The sequence below is a fragment of the Symphodus melops genome (assembly GCF_947650265.1).
Source record: "Symphodus melops genome assembly, chromosome: 1".
Taxonomy (NCBI): domain Eukaryota; kingdom Metazoa; phylum Chordata; class Actinopteri; order Labriformes; family Labridae; genus Symphodus; species Symphodus melops.
The window spans coordinates 24,223,240-24,237,357 of NC_136691.1; the positions used below are offsets into that span (position 1 = coordinate 24,223,240).

The 14,118-nt window shown below is 44.6% G+C and overlaps 1 protein-coding gene across 2 annotated transcripts in view; it reads left to right on the forward strand.

Moving 5' to 3' along the window:
* Positions 1–12,205, forward strand: part of cd2ap (CD2-associated protein) — a 39,582-nt gene extending 27,377 nt beyond the window's left edge. For both annotated transcript variants that reach the window (XM_079339450.1, XM_079339451.1), the window contains exons 12-20: positions 1,295–1,357; positions 1,460–1,610; positions 1,818–1,927; positions 3,635–3,750; positions 5,602–5,685; positions 8,139–8,335; positions 8,720–8,783; positions 10,185–11,389; positions 11,426–12,205. In XM_079339450.1, the coding sequence (XP_079195576.1) occupies positions 1,295–1,357; positions 1,460–1,610; positions 1,818–1,927; positions 3,635–3,750; positions 5,602–5,685; positions 8,139–8,335; positions 8,720–8,783; positions 10,185–10,226 (827 nt within the window). In that variant the 3' untranslated portion in view covers positions 10,227–11,389; positions 11,426–12,205. The remainder of the gene's footprint in view (positions 1–1,294; positions 1,358–1,459; positions 1,611–1,817; positions 1,928–3,634; positions 3,751–5,601; positions 5,686–8,138; positions 8,336–8,719; positions 8,784–10,184; positions 11,390–11,425) is intronic.
* The last annotated feature ends 1,913 nt before the right edge of the window (positions 12,206–14,118 follow it).

The following is a 14,118-nucleotide window of genomic DNA, read 5'->3' on the forward strand; positions in this document are numbered from 1 at the left end:
GGTAAAACACTTTAATTAAATGACATCAGCAGCACATAGCCCGTTGGTATGCAACTGCTACTATTCACACTGCCCAATAAAGTCACTTATATGTGTGAGCACTGTACATCAATGTGTCGGTGTTAGCTGGCCGAGAGTAGCTTGTTAGCCTGTAGCTCGCGAGACGCGATCGCTCGGCGACGCGGAAGCTGTGTAGCATTAGGCTATCATTGTTAGCCACTGGCGGGAGTCTGGTTGTCTGCTGGTTTCTGGTGGCGGTTTGGTGATTCATGGTGTAGTGCCGCCTCGTTATGTTGCGTTTGTGCGTGTGTAAATCATTTGGGAGAGGCACGGGTTCTGTGACAGCGTCCATAACAACGGCGTCCATAGCAACCAGTGACATTAGAGTCACTGTGCGCATGCTCCTCCAGCGCTAGGAATTCTGGGTAATGCAGTACATATTGTTTATTACATTTTTGATGTCTTTACAGGCTTCTTTGATTTCATTATTATATTCTATTATTTGAATAATATTTTTGAATAATATTTTGTTATTTGTTAGTTGTATTTCAGGTTTATGACCTGTGGTTATTTAATTTAAAATAAAATTAAGGACAAAACGCGAGATATGACATTGTGTGCCTGATGAGCCTTTTCGGAGGGCTAAAAATGAAGAAGTCTGAACAAACACTATATTAAAAACAAGCTGTTCATCCTGCTTCCAAATGGCAGAGAGGCATTTCTGGTTGGTTTGAAACATAGCAACAGATTGTTTAATGAAGCATTCCTCTGTTTCCAGTCCCTTTTTGGAGAGCGAGGGTTAGTCAGGATTGAGTTAATCATACAGACTGACTGAAGTCCTGAAGAGTAAATCACTAACAGAAATGCCACCTGGACAAACGTCAGAGAGGAAACAAAGAAGTGTACGACAATGATGAATCCATCATAGACAGAGTCCACCAGACTCCCGGGTGGTGCTGGCTTCAAAGAAGAATAATAATAAAGATGCTGTGTGCTGGCTTCTGTTGGTAGAGCAGGCTACACATCTATAGAGGCCATCGTCCTCCACTTATCTGGCGTAGGTTCGAGTCCCAGCCTCAATCCTTCCATGTTTGTCTGTCCCGCTCTCCCTTCTGCTTAAGAAGAGTTCAAAAAGTTCCATTATATGGATAAACTTTCCATCACTTTGATGAACCTGACACCATGAATGCAGAACGGTGCTGTTCAGCTTTGAATGCAAACAGAACTACTGCCTCGTGAGTCTTTGTTTAGTTAGTCCGACAGACAACATGAGTATATTTCCTTCTCTTTCCAGCTCCTAAGCCGGAGGTGCCAAGTGCCGACAGGAAACCTCATCACCTCAGGTCAGAGGACAAAGGTAAGATCATATTTAAACCACCCTAAATACCACTAACCATTTGAGGTGGGTGTGACACAAAGGCTGGTTTATATTTTCAACTCTCTTCTCTCTCTGCTCCAGCCGACAGGCCAACAATAGATCATAAGCCATCCAAGCCTGCAGCACCTGTGGTTCCACCCAAGAAGCCAGTCCCCCCTCCTGGCAAAGGCAGACCAGGAAGCCTTCCACCAAAAAGGCCTGACAAGCCTCTGACCCCCTCGCCAAGTCTCAAGTCAGTCTCTTTTTGTTTCTTCATCCTTAACGTGTGCATGTTTTATTCTTCCACAGACACATTTTAAATGGTTAAAGGGAGTGTGAGAATAGCAGACAGTAATGAGTGAAGTCTTTGTAGTGCACACGTCGGAGACGTACACCTGCGTCCTGTTGTTTCTTTCTGTTATGTTCAACATGTCTTTTCCATTTTCCTTTAAATCTGCAGGCACAATGGAGAGGTGCCTTCTACACGACCAAAGTCTGACTTTGAGCCAGTGCTGGCCACCAAACCAAAACCATTGTCTGGAGAATGGGGGGAGAAGGCTACAGTTATGGGTATGTATGTTTCATAGAAGAACATGGTTGAAATGAAAAGGTCTGTCCTCTCTCTCATGAACCATGTCCGCTGTCGCATGTCGATTTAGCTTTCCACGCGTTAAACACAGTGAAAGCAACTTGTAAAACACTTCAAAGTGAAACTTACTTAGTTTCGTGGTGTCTGCTCTCGGGCTGTTCGTGAAGTGAGTTGTTTCTCAGCTGAAAGGTTGAGGGTTCGATCCTGAGCTTCTACAGCAACATGTTGTCGACGGCCCCTGGACTCTAACCCAGGGGCCGTGTGTGTGTGTGTGTGTGTGTGTGTGTGTGTGTGTGTGTGTGTGTGTGTGTGTGTGTGTGTGTGTGTGTGTGTGTGTGTGTGTGTGTGTGTGTGTGTGTGTGTGTGTGTGTGTGTGTGTGTGTGTGTGTGTGTGTGTGTGTGTGTGTGTGTGTGTGTGTGTGTGTGTGTGTGTGTGTGTGTGTGTGTGTGTGTGTGTGTGTGACCTGAGGTGTCAAAGAGCTTTGAGTCATCAGAAGACGAGAACAGAAGTAAACAAGCTCGACTCTATTGACCATTTATTACTCAGTTTCAAAATCAAAACAGAAGCTCTTAAATTCACTCTGTGATCATCAGTGAAATGCTGCGTTTGTGATGTCAGTTAGTGTTTTCACAATCGCGCTGGAAGCGTGCTGATAGGAGGAGCTGCATGTGTGAACGCAAACAGAAGGGAATTCTTCATTGGGACCTCCCTCTGAGTTTCTGCTGTCAGACCCCTCCTGTTTTTTACCTCCAGCCAATGAGAGGAGCGAGGGACTGCTGCACCATGCACGGAGTCTAAACACGTGACCACGACCATCTCTGTGTTCTCTGTTCTTCTGCACCCTTTAGTTCACGTGATTCTGTTGAACCACCTGCAGCTTTGACATAAAGACAAATATTCTCATGATAACATCGCACAGTGGACTCGTTGGGGGGGGGGATTAATAAAGTGATTAGTGAAGCATGTGAGAACATATCAGGAGCCAGAGAGTAAACGTGTTCTTCAAAGTGTTTGAGGGATCCGGCAGAATGAACCTGTTTGTCTTCCAATAGAGAGCACTCTGTGTAGGATGGATTTCCTGGAAAGGTGATAAAGAGCTGCTAAAACGTCACGCGGCCGTCTGGCACCAGTTTTCACCGAACATCAAAATTCAATCTGTCCTGCAATCAATGGCTCTGTGAGTGCAGAGACCTGGACACTGCAGCTTCCGGAAAGAACTTTTTCTTCACTCTTGGAAGTCTTAAACAAACATGACGTGACCTCCTGAAAGTTGTCTTTAATATAGACATTGTTTAAAACTCCAAAGTTCAGATGAAAAGCTGCCCTCGGTCTACTTGGTGTTTTCACATACAGAAATGATTTATTTTCCGGAGGAGTCGTATATGTGAACATAAACGGCTGAATTATTCGTTTGGATCTCCGTGCGCGTCATTAAACGGCTGCATGCTACTTCTGCGTCTTTTTTCACCTTTTACGTTATCGAGATACTTTCAGGAGAACACGTGTAAAAAAGCTTCGGTTTTAACAAGGCGAACATTTTAAGAGTTTTGTGTTTTGTTTTTTTTTTAGTTTTTTTTTTAGTTGCGTTGCATTGTGTTTCAAAGGAATGAAATGATATGAATTATTGTGTCAGCCAAAGTTTGACCTTCACGGTAAAGTTAACCCTTTCCTCCCATTCTCCCCACAGACCTGATGAGTTTTGATGACTTGTCGTCTACCTCGGAGAAGCTCTCTCACCCCACTGCTAACAGACCAAAGATGCCTGGCAGGAGGCTGCCTGCCCAGTTTGGAGGAGGACATTTGGTGAGTTTGTGGAGGGACGCTGAAGACACTTGTCTCTGATCAGCAGAGAAGAAATGCTTGTGCTTTGTTAAACTGTTATGGCAACTGCACATTTCAGCTTTTAGCTGGTTCTCCAAATAAAAAAAGCAGAACCAGCTGATTTAGACGATGGACTTTGAGAAATTTGCACCAAAAAGATCTGTGTGAAACAGGGAGACAGAGTCAAACAGAGACAGAGACAAATAGAAACAAAAAGAGACAGAGACAGACAGAGACAAACAGAGACAGAGCCAAATACAGACAAAAAGAGACAAATAGAGACGAACAGAGACGGAGACAAATAGAGACAGAGCCAAATACAGACAAAAAGAGACAAATAGAGACAAACAGAGACAGAGACAAATAGAGACAGGGACAGACAGAGAGAGAGAGACAGAGAAATATGCGGGGGACTCCTGTTGTTAAGAAAATAGAAACTTGATTTCCATCCCAATCATAGCACTAATGGGTCCAGGTAACTAAACATAGCACTAATGGGTCCAGGTAACTAATCATAGCACTAATGGGTCCAGGTAACTAAACATAGCACTAATGGGTCCAGGTAACTAAACATAGCACTAATGGGTCCAGGTAACTAAACATAGCACTAATGGGTCCAGGTAACTAAACATAGCACTAATGGGTCCAGGTAACTAAACATAGCACTAATGGGTCCAGGTAACTAAACATAGCACTAATGGGTCCAGGTAACTAATCATAGCACTAATGGGTCCAGGTAACTAAACATAGCACTAATGGGTCCAGGTAACTAATCATAGCACTAATGGGTCCAGGTAACTAATCATAGCACTAATGGGTCCAGGTAACTAATCATAGCACTAATGGGTCCAGGTAACTAATCATAGCACTAATGGGTCCAGGTAACTAATCATAGCACTAATGGGTCCAGGTAACTAAACATAGCACTAATGGGTCCAGGTAACTAATCATAGCACTAATGGGTCCAGGTAACTAATCATAGCACTAATGGGTCCAGGTAACTAATCATAGCACTAATGGGTCCAGGTAACTAAACATAGCACTAATGGGTCCAGGTAACTAATCATAGCACTAATGGGTCCAGGTAACTAAACATAGCACTAATGGGTCCAGGTAACTAATCATAGCACTAATGGGTCCAGGTAACTAAACATAGCACTAATGGGTCCAGGTAACTAATCATAGCACTAATGGGTCCAGGTAACTAATCATAGCACTAATGGGTCCAGGTAACTAATCATAGCACTAATGGGTCCAGGTAACTAAACATAGCACTAATGGGTCCAGGTATATTTTCTGAGCCCTGATGATCTAAATGAAGAAAGGTGGTGCTTTGATTCTGCAGGGCTCTCTTCACCCTGACCGCTCCAATCCCTCTCCTGTCTCTGTGACTGCTCACTCCATCTCTTAAAGCACTTAGCACTCTGTGAGCCGTCACCTCCCTTCACTCACTCACACCCTGTCAACTGTCCTCTGGTGTGAGGACGCAGCAGCTTTCTCATGTCCTTTTCTAACCTAAGTGCAAGTTTTATTGAAACATGGATCCACAATTTGCACTTTGACAGCCACTTCCTCGTCTCCATGGGAGACACTTCCACTTACCAGTAATTATTCCACCCAGGGACTTCCTCTGCTTCTGTCACTTTCTAGTGCAATCATCTGTGTCCGCATGTCAGCCTCTTGGTACTTTTCCAAATGTGTATTTAATTAACGCTCAGGTGAGGTTGAGTGTAGACCTGGATGTTTGGCACGTAGTAGTGCTGGACACCAAATAAGAATACTGATAACACTGGTCCCTTAAATCAAGGTGTTAATCAAAGTCTTGTCTTGCAGCCCAACAAGGACGTGAACATGGAGAAGTCTTTGAGGATGGACGAAGAGGATGCAGCCAAACCAAAGCTTACAGAAACCAGAAAGGTAAAGAGAAGAGTTAGAGAAGAGGCAGGATGAGCTTTTCACTGTGTCACTGGCCTTGGAACATACACTGTCAGTACATATGGCATTGTTGAATAACATCATGACTGCAGTTAGAAAGAGGAGCGTGTGTCTCTAAATTGTTTCCATTATATTCAAAAGACACCTCTACCTGTCTCCTTCAGTTTCCCAGTGACTGACGATGTGTCAAAGAGCAATGAGCAGCAGGAACAAAGTGTGTGCTCATACGTATCCCCTGTTTGACTGAATCTTTGGGACAGACTTGTTCCCGTGTCTGAATCCTCTCTCCATCTGTTTATCCGTGTGTGAGCAAGTCACTGATGTCAGCTGTAGTGCTGCCTGCTGTTCTCTTTTCACTTGTTGTTTTAATGAATTGCTTTCGATGCTGTCTCGTATGGATTGGTCATGGTAAGTAGCTGTTCCACTGGGGGCACGCAGCATCAGACCACCCTGTGTGTTTGTTCTAATGAAACACACCCTACACATGTACAGACGAGGAGGAGGAAGAAAGCCCTGCGGCACACACAGACATGAAATTGCTGGACATGGCCTACAATTGGTTTTATCTTTTCAAAATGAGATTCTGACCCTTGTAATATGTCTACCAGAGAAGGTTAAGAGCGAGAGCTGAGCAGAGTATTTGAGCCCTGCAGGGGACCAACACACACATCACATTCCTTGTTCAACCTGAAAGAGATTCAAATGATTGCCCCAGATTAGAGGAGCTGGAGAAGACGTGCATATTCAAAGAAAGGTGAAAGCAAAGCGTCTGATAAATCCACCTCCTGTCTCAGTTTTAAGGAGAGGTCTGCAAAGTTTCCTGGAAATTTCCGGAAACTTTTAGGTAAGCTTGAAAAAACCTTTCATGGGAGTTTATGAAATTAAGGGTCTTTTTTTTTTTTGTAACTGTATCATATCTATGCATGTGCACAGTGCATGTAGGGGGTGTGGCCTCAACAGCTGTGGGCAGTGTGCTCTGTGCATGTGTCAAGTGGACTTGCATGAAATCTGGTAGTTTTAATCAAGATTATGCAGAAACACACGACGATATTAAAGTTCCCTCAACAGTTTATTCCCCTTAATTCTCATGGACAGTTTCCAACTTTGAAAATTCACAGAATGTGTGCTTTCTTGTAATGTGGAGCTAAAGGGAGCTTGTTGGAGTGCAGGTCTTTGTTTGGTTAGTTTCACACATGAAGCGTGACATAAAGGCCACACGCCTTTAAAGCCAACGTGTCACCATGTTGTACTTTAAGTTTCACACTCAGTCTGGAACGTCGTGGAGGGCAGTAAACCCGTTTCAATACTGGCACCAGTTTTGCCATTTGCCCCACATGGATGTTTACTGTAATCAGCAGTGGAAACACACACACACACACACACACACACACTCCTGACGTGTTTTGTGGTTGAAAGAAGTGTGTAACAATCCTTCACAATAAAAGCCTCTTGTAATGATGCTGTCGAATGTATTTCACTGTAAAGAGTGGTGTCAGGACGCCACACATCAGTCAGAGGGGTCATGGCTGGTGTCGCAGGCTTGAGTGAGGAGGAGAAGGTTTGTTCAAGTGCATCGAGGTGTGTATTCCACTGAGCGATCCCTGTTAACCATTACTGCAGAAAGCAAAACAATCGAGTGAACTGAATCTGTGCTCATGCTGTCCGACCCGACAGTAACATGAAGTCATGTGACCTGATCTGACAGCATGGAAAGGTGTCTCGTGTGGTCAGAAGGGCCTCAGCTGTGTCTGACAGAAGAAGCCATGGGCCATGAAGAGCTAACAGAACATTGTTGTTGAAGGCTATCAGTCAGAAGAAGGAACCAAAGAATGACCTGAAATACAGTGAAGACAAGTGGAGCAAGCTTCGTCACCCTGAAGCATCCAGCATACGTCCAGCGTGTCAAAGCTGAACTGAACCGTCACCATACCTTTGAAGACAGCACAGTTTCAGAGGAAGGCCGAGCATTCAACCATGAATCAAATCCTGGAAGGATTCTCTACATGAGAGCTGAATAGTGAAACTAGCGAGTAGCTCAGATAAAACAGCTTTATTGTACCACGTCAGTGTGATGGGGCTCCAGTTCTAGGTCACGTTAATTATTATTTTTATATCACAGACACCTCACCTTAAATGTTTCCAGTTTTTACTCAACAGCAAAGAAGAATGCTTTCCAATGATGAATGTAGTCACAAAGTGAATGAAATAAAAGCTTTTAATTTAAGCTATCAGATGTTTATCAGTGAAAGCCCCCCCCCCCCTAAAGAAAGCTCAATGATCAGACAAACGTGCATGTTGTTTCTAATCAGCATCATTTATCCTGCAGACAGAGAAAAACATGCGGCACTTTGACTCCTCACAGAGAGACTTTAACAGCTGTGAAGTGGAGGAGGTCAGCATGTTTTACAAAGCTCTCCCTCTCTCTGTCTCCACAGCCTTCCCAGACACCCCTGCACAGTAAGAGCAGCGTGGAGCCCAGGGCCAGTCCTGCAGCGGGGCCCAGCTCGGACGGCGCTCCGCAGGGCAGCAGGGCCCAGCTGGATCCAGACTCCTCCCACTGCCAGCTGGAAGACCTGCAGAGCCAGATGAGGGAGCTGCTCATGACTGTGGACCTGCTCAAGGCCCAGCATATGTAAGGAAGCTCATCACGTGTTAGCATGCTTTAAACGTCTTACTCAAAGAATGCACTGCACTTCTTGAACTCAGAATCTGACAGAAGGTCCAAAGCTTCTTATGAGCCGAAGACGTGGAGAGTTCATGTGTTTGTACGTTTGTATAGATGCTGTGGGGCTGTTCATCAGTGTGTGTGTGTGTGTGTGTGTGTGTGTGTGTGTGTGTGTGTGTGTGTGTGTGTGTGTGTGTGTGTGTGTGTGTGTGTGTGTGTGTGTGTGTGTGTGTGTGTGTGTGTGTGTGTGTGTGTGTGTGTGTGTGTGTGTGTGTGTGTGTGTGTGTGTGTGTGTGTGTGTGTGTGTGTGTGTGTGTGTGTGTGTGTGTGTGTGTGTGTGTGTCTCTCCAGGAAAGAGATAACGGAGCTACGAGGGGAGCTGGACGAGGAGAAGCTAAAGCGCATGGCCCTGCAGGTAACATTGATCCCGTACATGCTGAGCTGTCGACAGTCATCCTCTTCATGTGGTTGGCTAAATTCACAACAACACTTGAATACACAATTTACACAATGCACAACATCCTCCTCCAACAGTGAGCTGTAGCATTGAAAGGATTCAAAAACACCAGATGACCTGGGGATTTATTTGCACATGTCATTGGTTAGTGAAGTTTAAGTGAACACAGCTTGTGACGGTTATTCGGAGTCCTGACCCTGTATGGCTGAGTCTCTAACCAGCACAGAACAGATCCTGGACTATGTGTCCCCCATGCTGCAGAGCAGCAGCACAGCAGATCAGAGCCTGCACATGTGAGGGCCCTTTATTATGGAGCGCTCGCTGTGGGCAGCCCCCTCACTCTGAGACCTCTCCATTAATGCATGTCACTAGAACCCTGTTTGTGCATGAGTGTGTATCTCGGCCTATGTGTGTGTTAGACAGAGTGTAAACCGAATTTCCCCTCGTGGGATTAATAAAGTATAAATTATTATTATTATTATTATTAGAACTTCCCGGCTCCTGAGTAAGCATCAGACTCTAAAAAGATATTTCATTGTGTCAGAAAGTTGACATTTCTTGGCTTTCATCTCCTGATCTGATGCAGGGTTTGACAGGATGGAAGAGTCAAGAATCGACTCTCCAAATGAACCAATCAGATTCATGTCAACAAAACTGCAAAAACTCTCATTTTCTCCTGCTTTGATCTCAGTATGAAATAGTCAGTCATAAAGCACTAAATCTCATATTCACTCTCTGATGAGAACAAAGATCCCAGCTCTAATAGTTGAGCACATTCACAGTGGAGAGATGTCAGACAGATACAAGGACAAAAAGGTGGTTCATTAATGAGGTCACAGATAAATGAATGGTGATTGATTAGAGGTCATATCAAACTCTTTTCTTTCATACATGGACTCACTGCAGTGGTTTCCCTACATGAGACACAGCAGAGGTCAGAGACACGGCAGAGGTCAGACACACGGCAGAGGTCAGACGCACAGCAGAGGTCAGACACACAGCAGAGGTCAGACACAGCAGCATTCAGCTGAACATTGTGGAGGTCCTAGGATGTTTCCCCTAAAGTGCTTAACAGTGAGGTTTCCATAGCAACATAACCCACAGTGTGAAAAGTGATTGGATGTAGTGTCTATCAAACATTTATCAAATGTTTGTATGAGCACTTAAAGCGCTGTTCTGTTAATGCTAAGGTTAACTTTGAAGAATGCTGGCCTTGTGGACGATCAGTGTTATGGATTTCTTCTGCACACTGGTTTATATTCTGCACGTCTGAAGGGTCGTCAGCTCAGATAATGTCGGCTGAAACATGGACCCACTCTGCCTGCTGCATTTTAAGAGATGCTTTTTGTGTCTTCGCAGATGGAGATAGAAAAACTAAAGAGGACCGTGCACTCAACGTGAGGCTCGCACACCAATCAGCAGCAAGCCTGGAGGTCAGCTGACCCATCAATCAGCCAGAGAGCAGGAAGGGGGTGCAGACGGAAAAGTGAATGGGTGGAGAGAAGGTGGCCAATGGGATGAACCACCTCAAGCACAATCCTTTTCAGTCATCTTCAAACTCTCCTCATATTTGTAAAATTTACATTTTGCACATATCATTTTTTTCAAGCTCGATGTAATTTAGTCACAGTTGTTTATGTTTCTCTTTAGTTGATTTTGCCAACACTCAAAAAAAAATGGAGGCCTTACTTCAAAGTGTGGTGCTGGACTGTGGCCCAGCTGCCGCCCCTTCACTCAGGCCTTCACTGAAGCCTGTACTACTGACTTTGGATCAAGCAGGGGACATTCACTCTGTCTTCATTTACATGATGCACAAATCTTTGATTTATTTTTTAAATTGAGAAATCATTTAATTTCATTTAACATCTTTTAAAAAATGTTCTTTTTGTGTGTGCTCTGCAGCTGCAGCAGCTTTTCTTTGTCTTCTCTATGGTTTCTTGCATTCCTATCCAGGGTAACACTACTGTGCCTGTTATAATCCTCGTGATAGAAGCTGTTTGTAATGGGAGATTACATATACCGTGATGGTGTCTGGAAATGCGGCAGCATGATGTTGTATATCTATATTTTTTAAGTCTACTGACATGCCTAGTCAAATACTAAACAGAGGGCCTCTTGGAGGCCGCTATATTCTATTTTGACAAAGTGTTTTACTCGCTGGGAAATGAAGCTCGATTTTTAATCTTCAGGTAATGCAGATGGAGTCCACATGCAGAAAACTGAGAGACGGAATAAGATCAAGGTTGCTGACCAACACATGGCTTGTTTAACTTGCTATGATCATCTCTGCAACCTGACTCTGCTTCTCTTGTTTCAGTCTTCATACCTATCTGAGCCCTTCCTACCTCTCCTCTCCTCTTTGATTTCAAATGTCTTATCTGATCTGCAGGGGGCCCGTGTAGTGAGTGCTCTGTGTTTGTCTTTGTGCTCTGATTCACTCCTGGAGCTAACTGATGAAATGAACTCCCAGTCCCCCCCCCCCCCCCCGTCCAGTTGTGCTCACAGTCAAGGTTGTTGAATGTGGGACAGTCCTGCGCTCTGTGTCATGAGTGGAGTCTGTAACTGTTAGCATTCATTGTTTTTGAAATGTATACGAGCAGGTTTATGTTGTCATTGGCCAGTGAAGCTGCTCCCAACACTGTGCAGGTTAATCTGCATGTCACCCTTTCCTCCAGTCCACTTTGTGTGTACGTCACTCTTCACCTGTACCTCATTCAAACTGTGTGAGTGACTCAAGAAAAGCATCAGCATCTTAAACACTGCAGCGTCACAAAGCTTGACACTAAAGATCAATGCTAACACTTTATGTTTCTGATCGGCCTCCCAGCATGCTCGGCATTTTATTGTTTGTCCAATGTACAAGTGTCCCGTGCCATTAGGAAAGCACATTAGCTGTTAGCTCAGCGTAAGCCTTACAGAGCTGTGTTTGGACCCCCCCTGGAGGTGATGGAAGCTCACACCGCGGGCCTCCAAAGGAGCTTGATGGGGCTTGCCTTACCGTTTCTCAGATGCATGTTGTTAATGAGCCCTTGTAATCCCCGGGTGGAGGGATTGGTCGTGCAGCCGGGGGAGCTTCAGGGATGCAGAGGCAGGGTGGAGGATCAGCTGGCCCCGAGCTCCGAGTGTACCGTGTGCTTCCTCGTACTTCAGAGAAACCAGTACAGTAAGATGTGTAACCTCTGTACGTTTCCAAGTTCTGAAACCGTGTAACATCTACTGCTGTGCGTTAGAACAAAACCTGCAGCAGTTTAGTCATCTCTTCCTACATATCTCACACCTGTCTTAAGTCTCAAGGAGTGTGTCTTTGATTTGAAATGGTCCTCAGGCTTCGTTGCATGTGCTCGACACGTGCATGCCTGTGTGTGTGTGTGTGTGTGTGTGTGTGTGTGTGTGTGTGTGTGTGTGTGTGTGTGTGTGTGTGTGTGTGTGTGTGTGTGTGTGTGTGTGTGTGTGTGTGTGTGTGTGTGTGTGTGTGTGTGTGTGTGTGTGTGTGTGTGTGTGTGTGTGTGTGTGTGTGTGTGTGTGTGAGAGAAAATGCTTTGGTGGCAAACGTTGAACTGAGTGTTGATGGGGATCATTCCTGGACTGCAGAGTTCATCCGGTCAGTGTGACCTTGACAGCTCATGGCGCTCATGCAATATTTTTGTAACTTCCTTTTTAGCGCAGCAGCTGGGAAACAGCTGGGCGATGATGTAATCACAGAGTGGGAGAGAGGGTCCCGGGGGTTTGGGTGACAGCTATTTATGTAATACCTGTAACATGGCTTTACTTCCATATTTTGTACATTCCAGAGTTTGGCACCAAGAAAACAATCTGTGCACATTTATAACAATTTTGTTTACAAGAGCTGTATCCTTGCATGAGCTGAGAATCTTCTAAAAAAAAAATAAATAAATAAATAAATATCTTTATCCAGTGTCAAAGACTCTGTTTGTTTTCTGCTGCTTTTCATGCATTCTTCGACTGAACGAGTGGAAATCTGGAGGTCAGCCTCTGCTGTTTTCTGTCACATTAGCTCTTGGAGACTTCTTCTATCATGTGGCTGGTTTGTATCCGCCCTGCATTATACTGAGCTCGCTGTTATAAAGCAGGAGGTAAAGCAGAAAGCAAAGCTCGATTAACTGGTCCATGTTTCAGTCCTTCAGGACGTGGACAGAAGATGGGTGAAGCAGGCGATTTCAAAGAGCTTGTGTCCGCAGGGCGGCTGTGCTCCAACATGAAAGAGAGCTCAGAGTGGAGCTGCTGCTGCTGCTCTTTACATGAACACACGGGGGGGGGGGGGCATGTGTGATTAGGAATATAACTGAGAGGAGACTGCAAGTATGATCCAGAAAGTCATGGAGAGATTATTTCAGATGTCACTGTGGAAAAGGATGTTTACATCACATCCACTGTCTCTCTTTGAGATCTTCATCTCCTTACATAGTGAGATCACATGGGACTTTACAGAACACCATTTAGCCCATGTCTTTACACGTCCCAGCACTGGAGGCTGCATGCAGAACTGCACATCACGGCCTCCTTTTCTATCAGCTTCTTTAACGGTATTTCAAAAGGAGGGGGGCTTCAGGTCAAAGGTCATGGTTAGATTCAACCTGAAAGCATTCATTCGTGGGAGATGGTGATAATGACCCATGTCTGGATCAGCGTTCTCACTGAAGGTCAGATCACAGCCAACGTGGGGAAGTCTGGATCAAAGTGAAGCAGAGGAGGTTCCAGCACGTGTTCCTCAGAAGAAATGAAAAAGCTGGTGAGTGGTTTAATTCTCCACTTCTGCTTCAAACGGCTGCATGTAAAAGGATAAAGGCGTTTACTCTCACACGCGTTCAGTCGACATTTCATTTTCTTTTATCTGCTGCAGGATTATCTAAGCTTTTCATGAACCTGCTCCTTTCTTTATTATGCAGCCTTTATAGCTGGAGACTTTCTGTGGGCACAGTCAGGTCAAGTACAGCTGAGTTGATGTATATTATAAACCAACACAGAAAGAAAGAGCAGCTATAATTAACCATGTATTAGATCATGAATACAGCAGTGAAGTATTGAAAGTGAAGACAAGTCTGGGGAGGGCTCTAATTTTCACAACATTTCAAAAACACTGTTTTTTTTAATAGATTATTATGGGACTGCTGTGGCTCAATTGATAGAGTCGGTCATCTCCTAACATGAAGGTGTGGGAATGTGTATCTGTGACCTGAGGAGTCAGAAGACCAGAAGAGAACGATACAAGCTCAAGTCCATTTATCTTTCGTTTTTTACTTTGGACTTGGACAGACAGCTGAAGACAGACAGA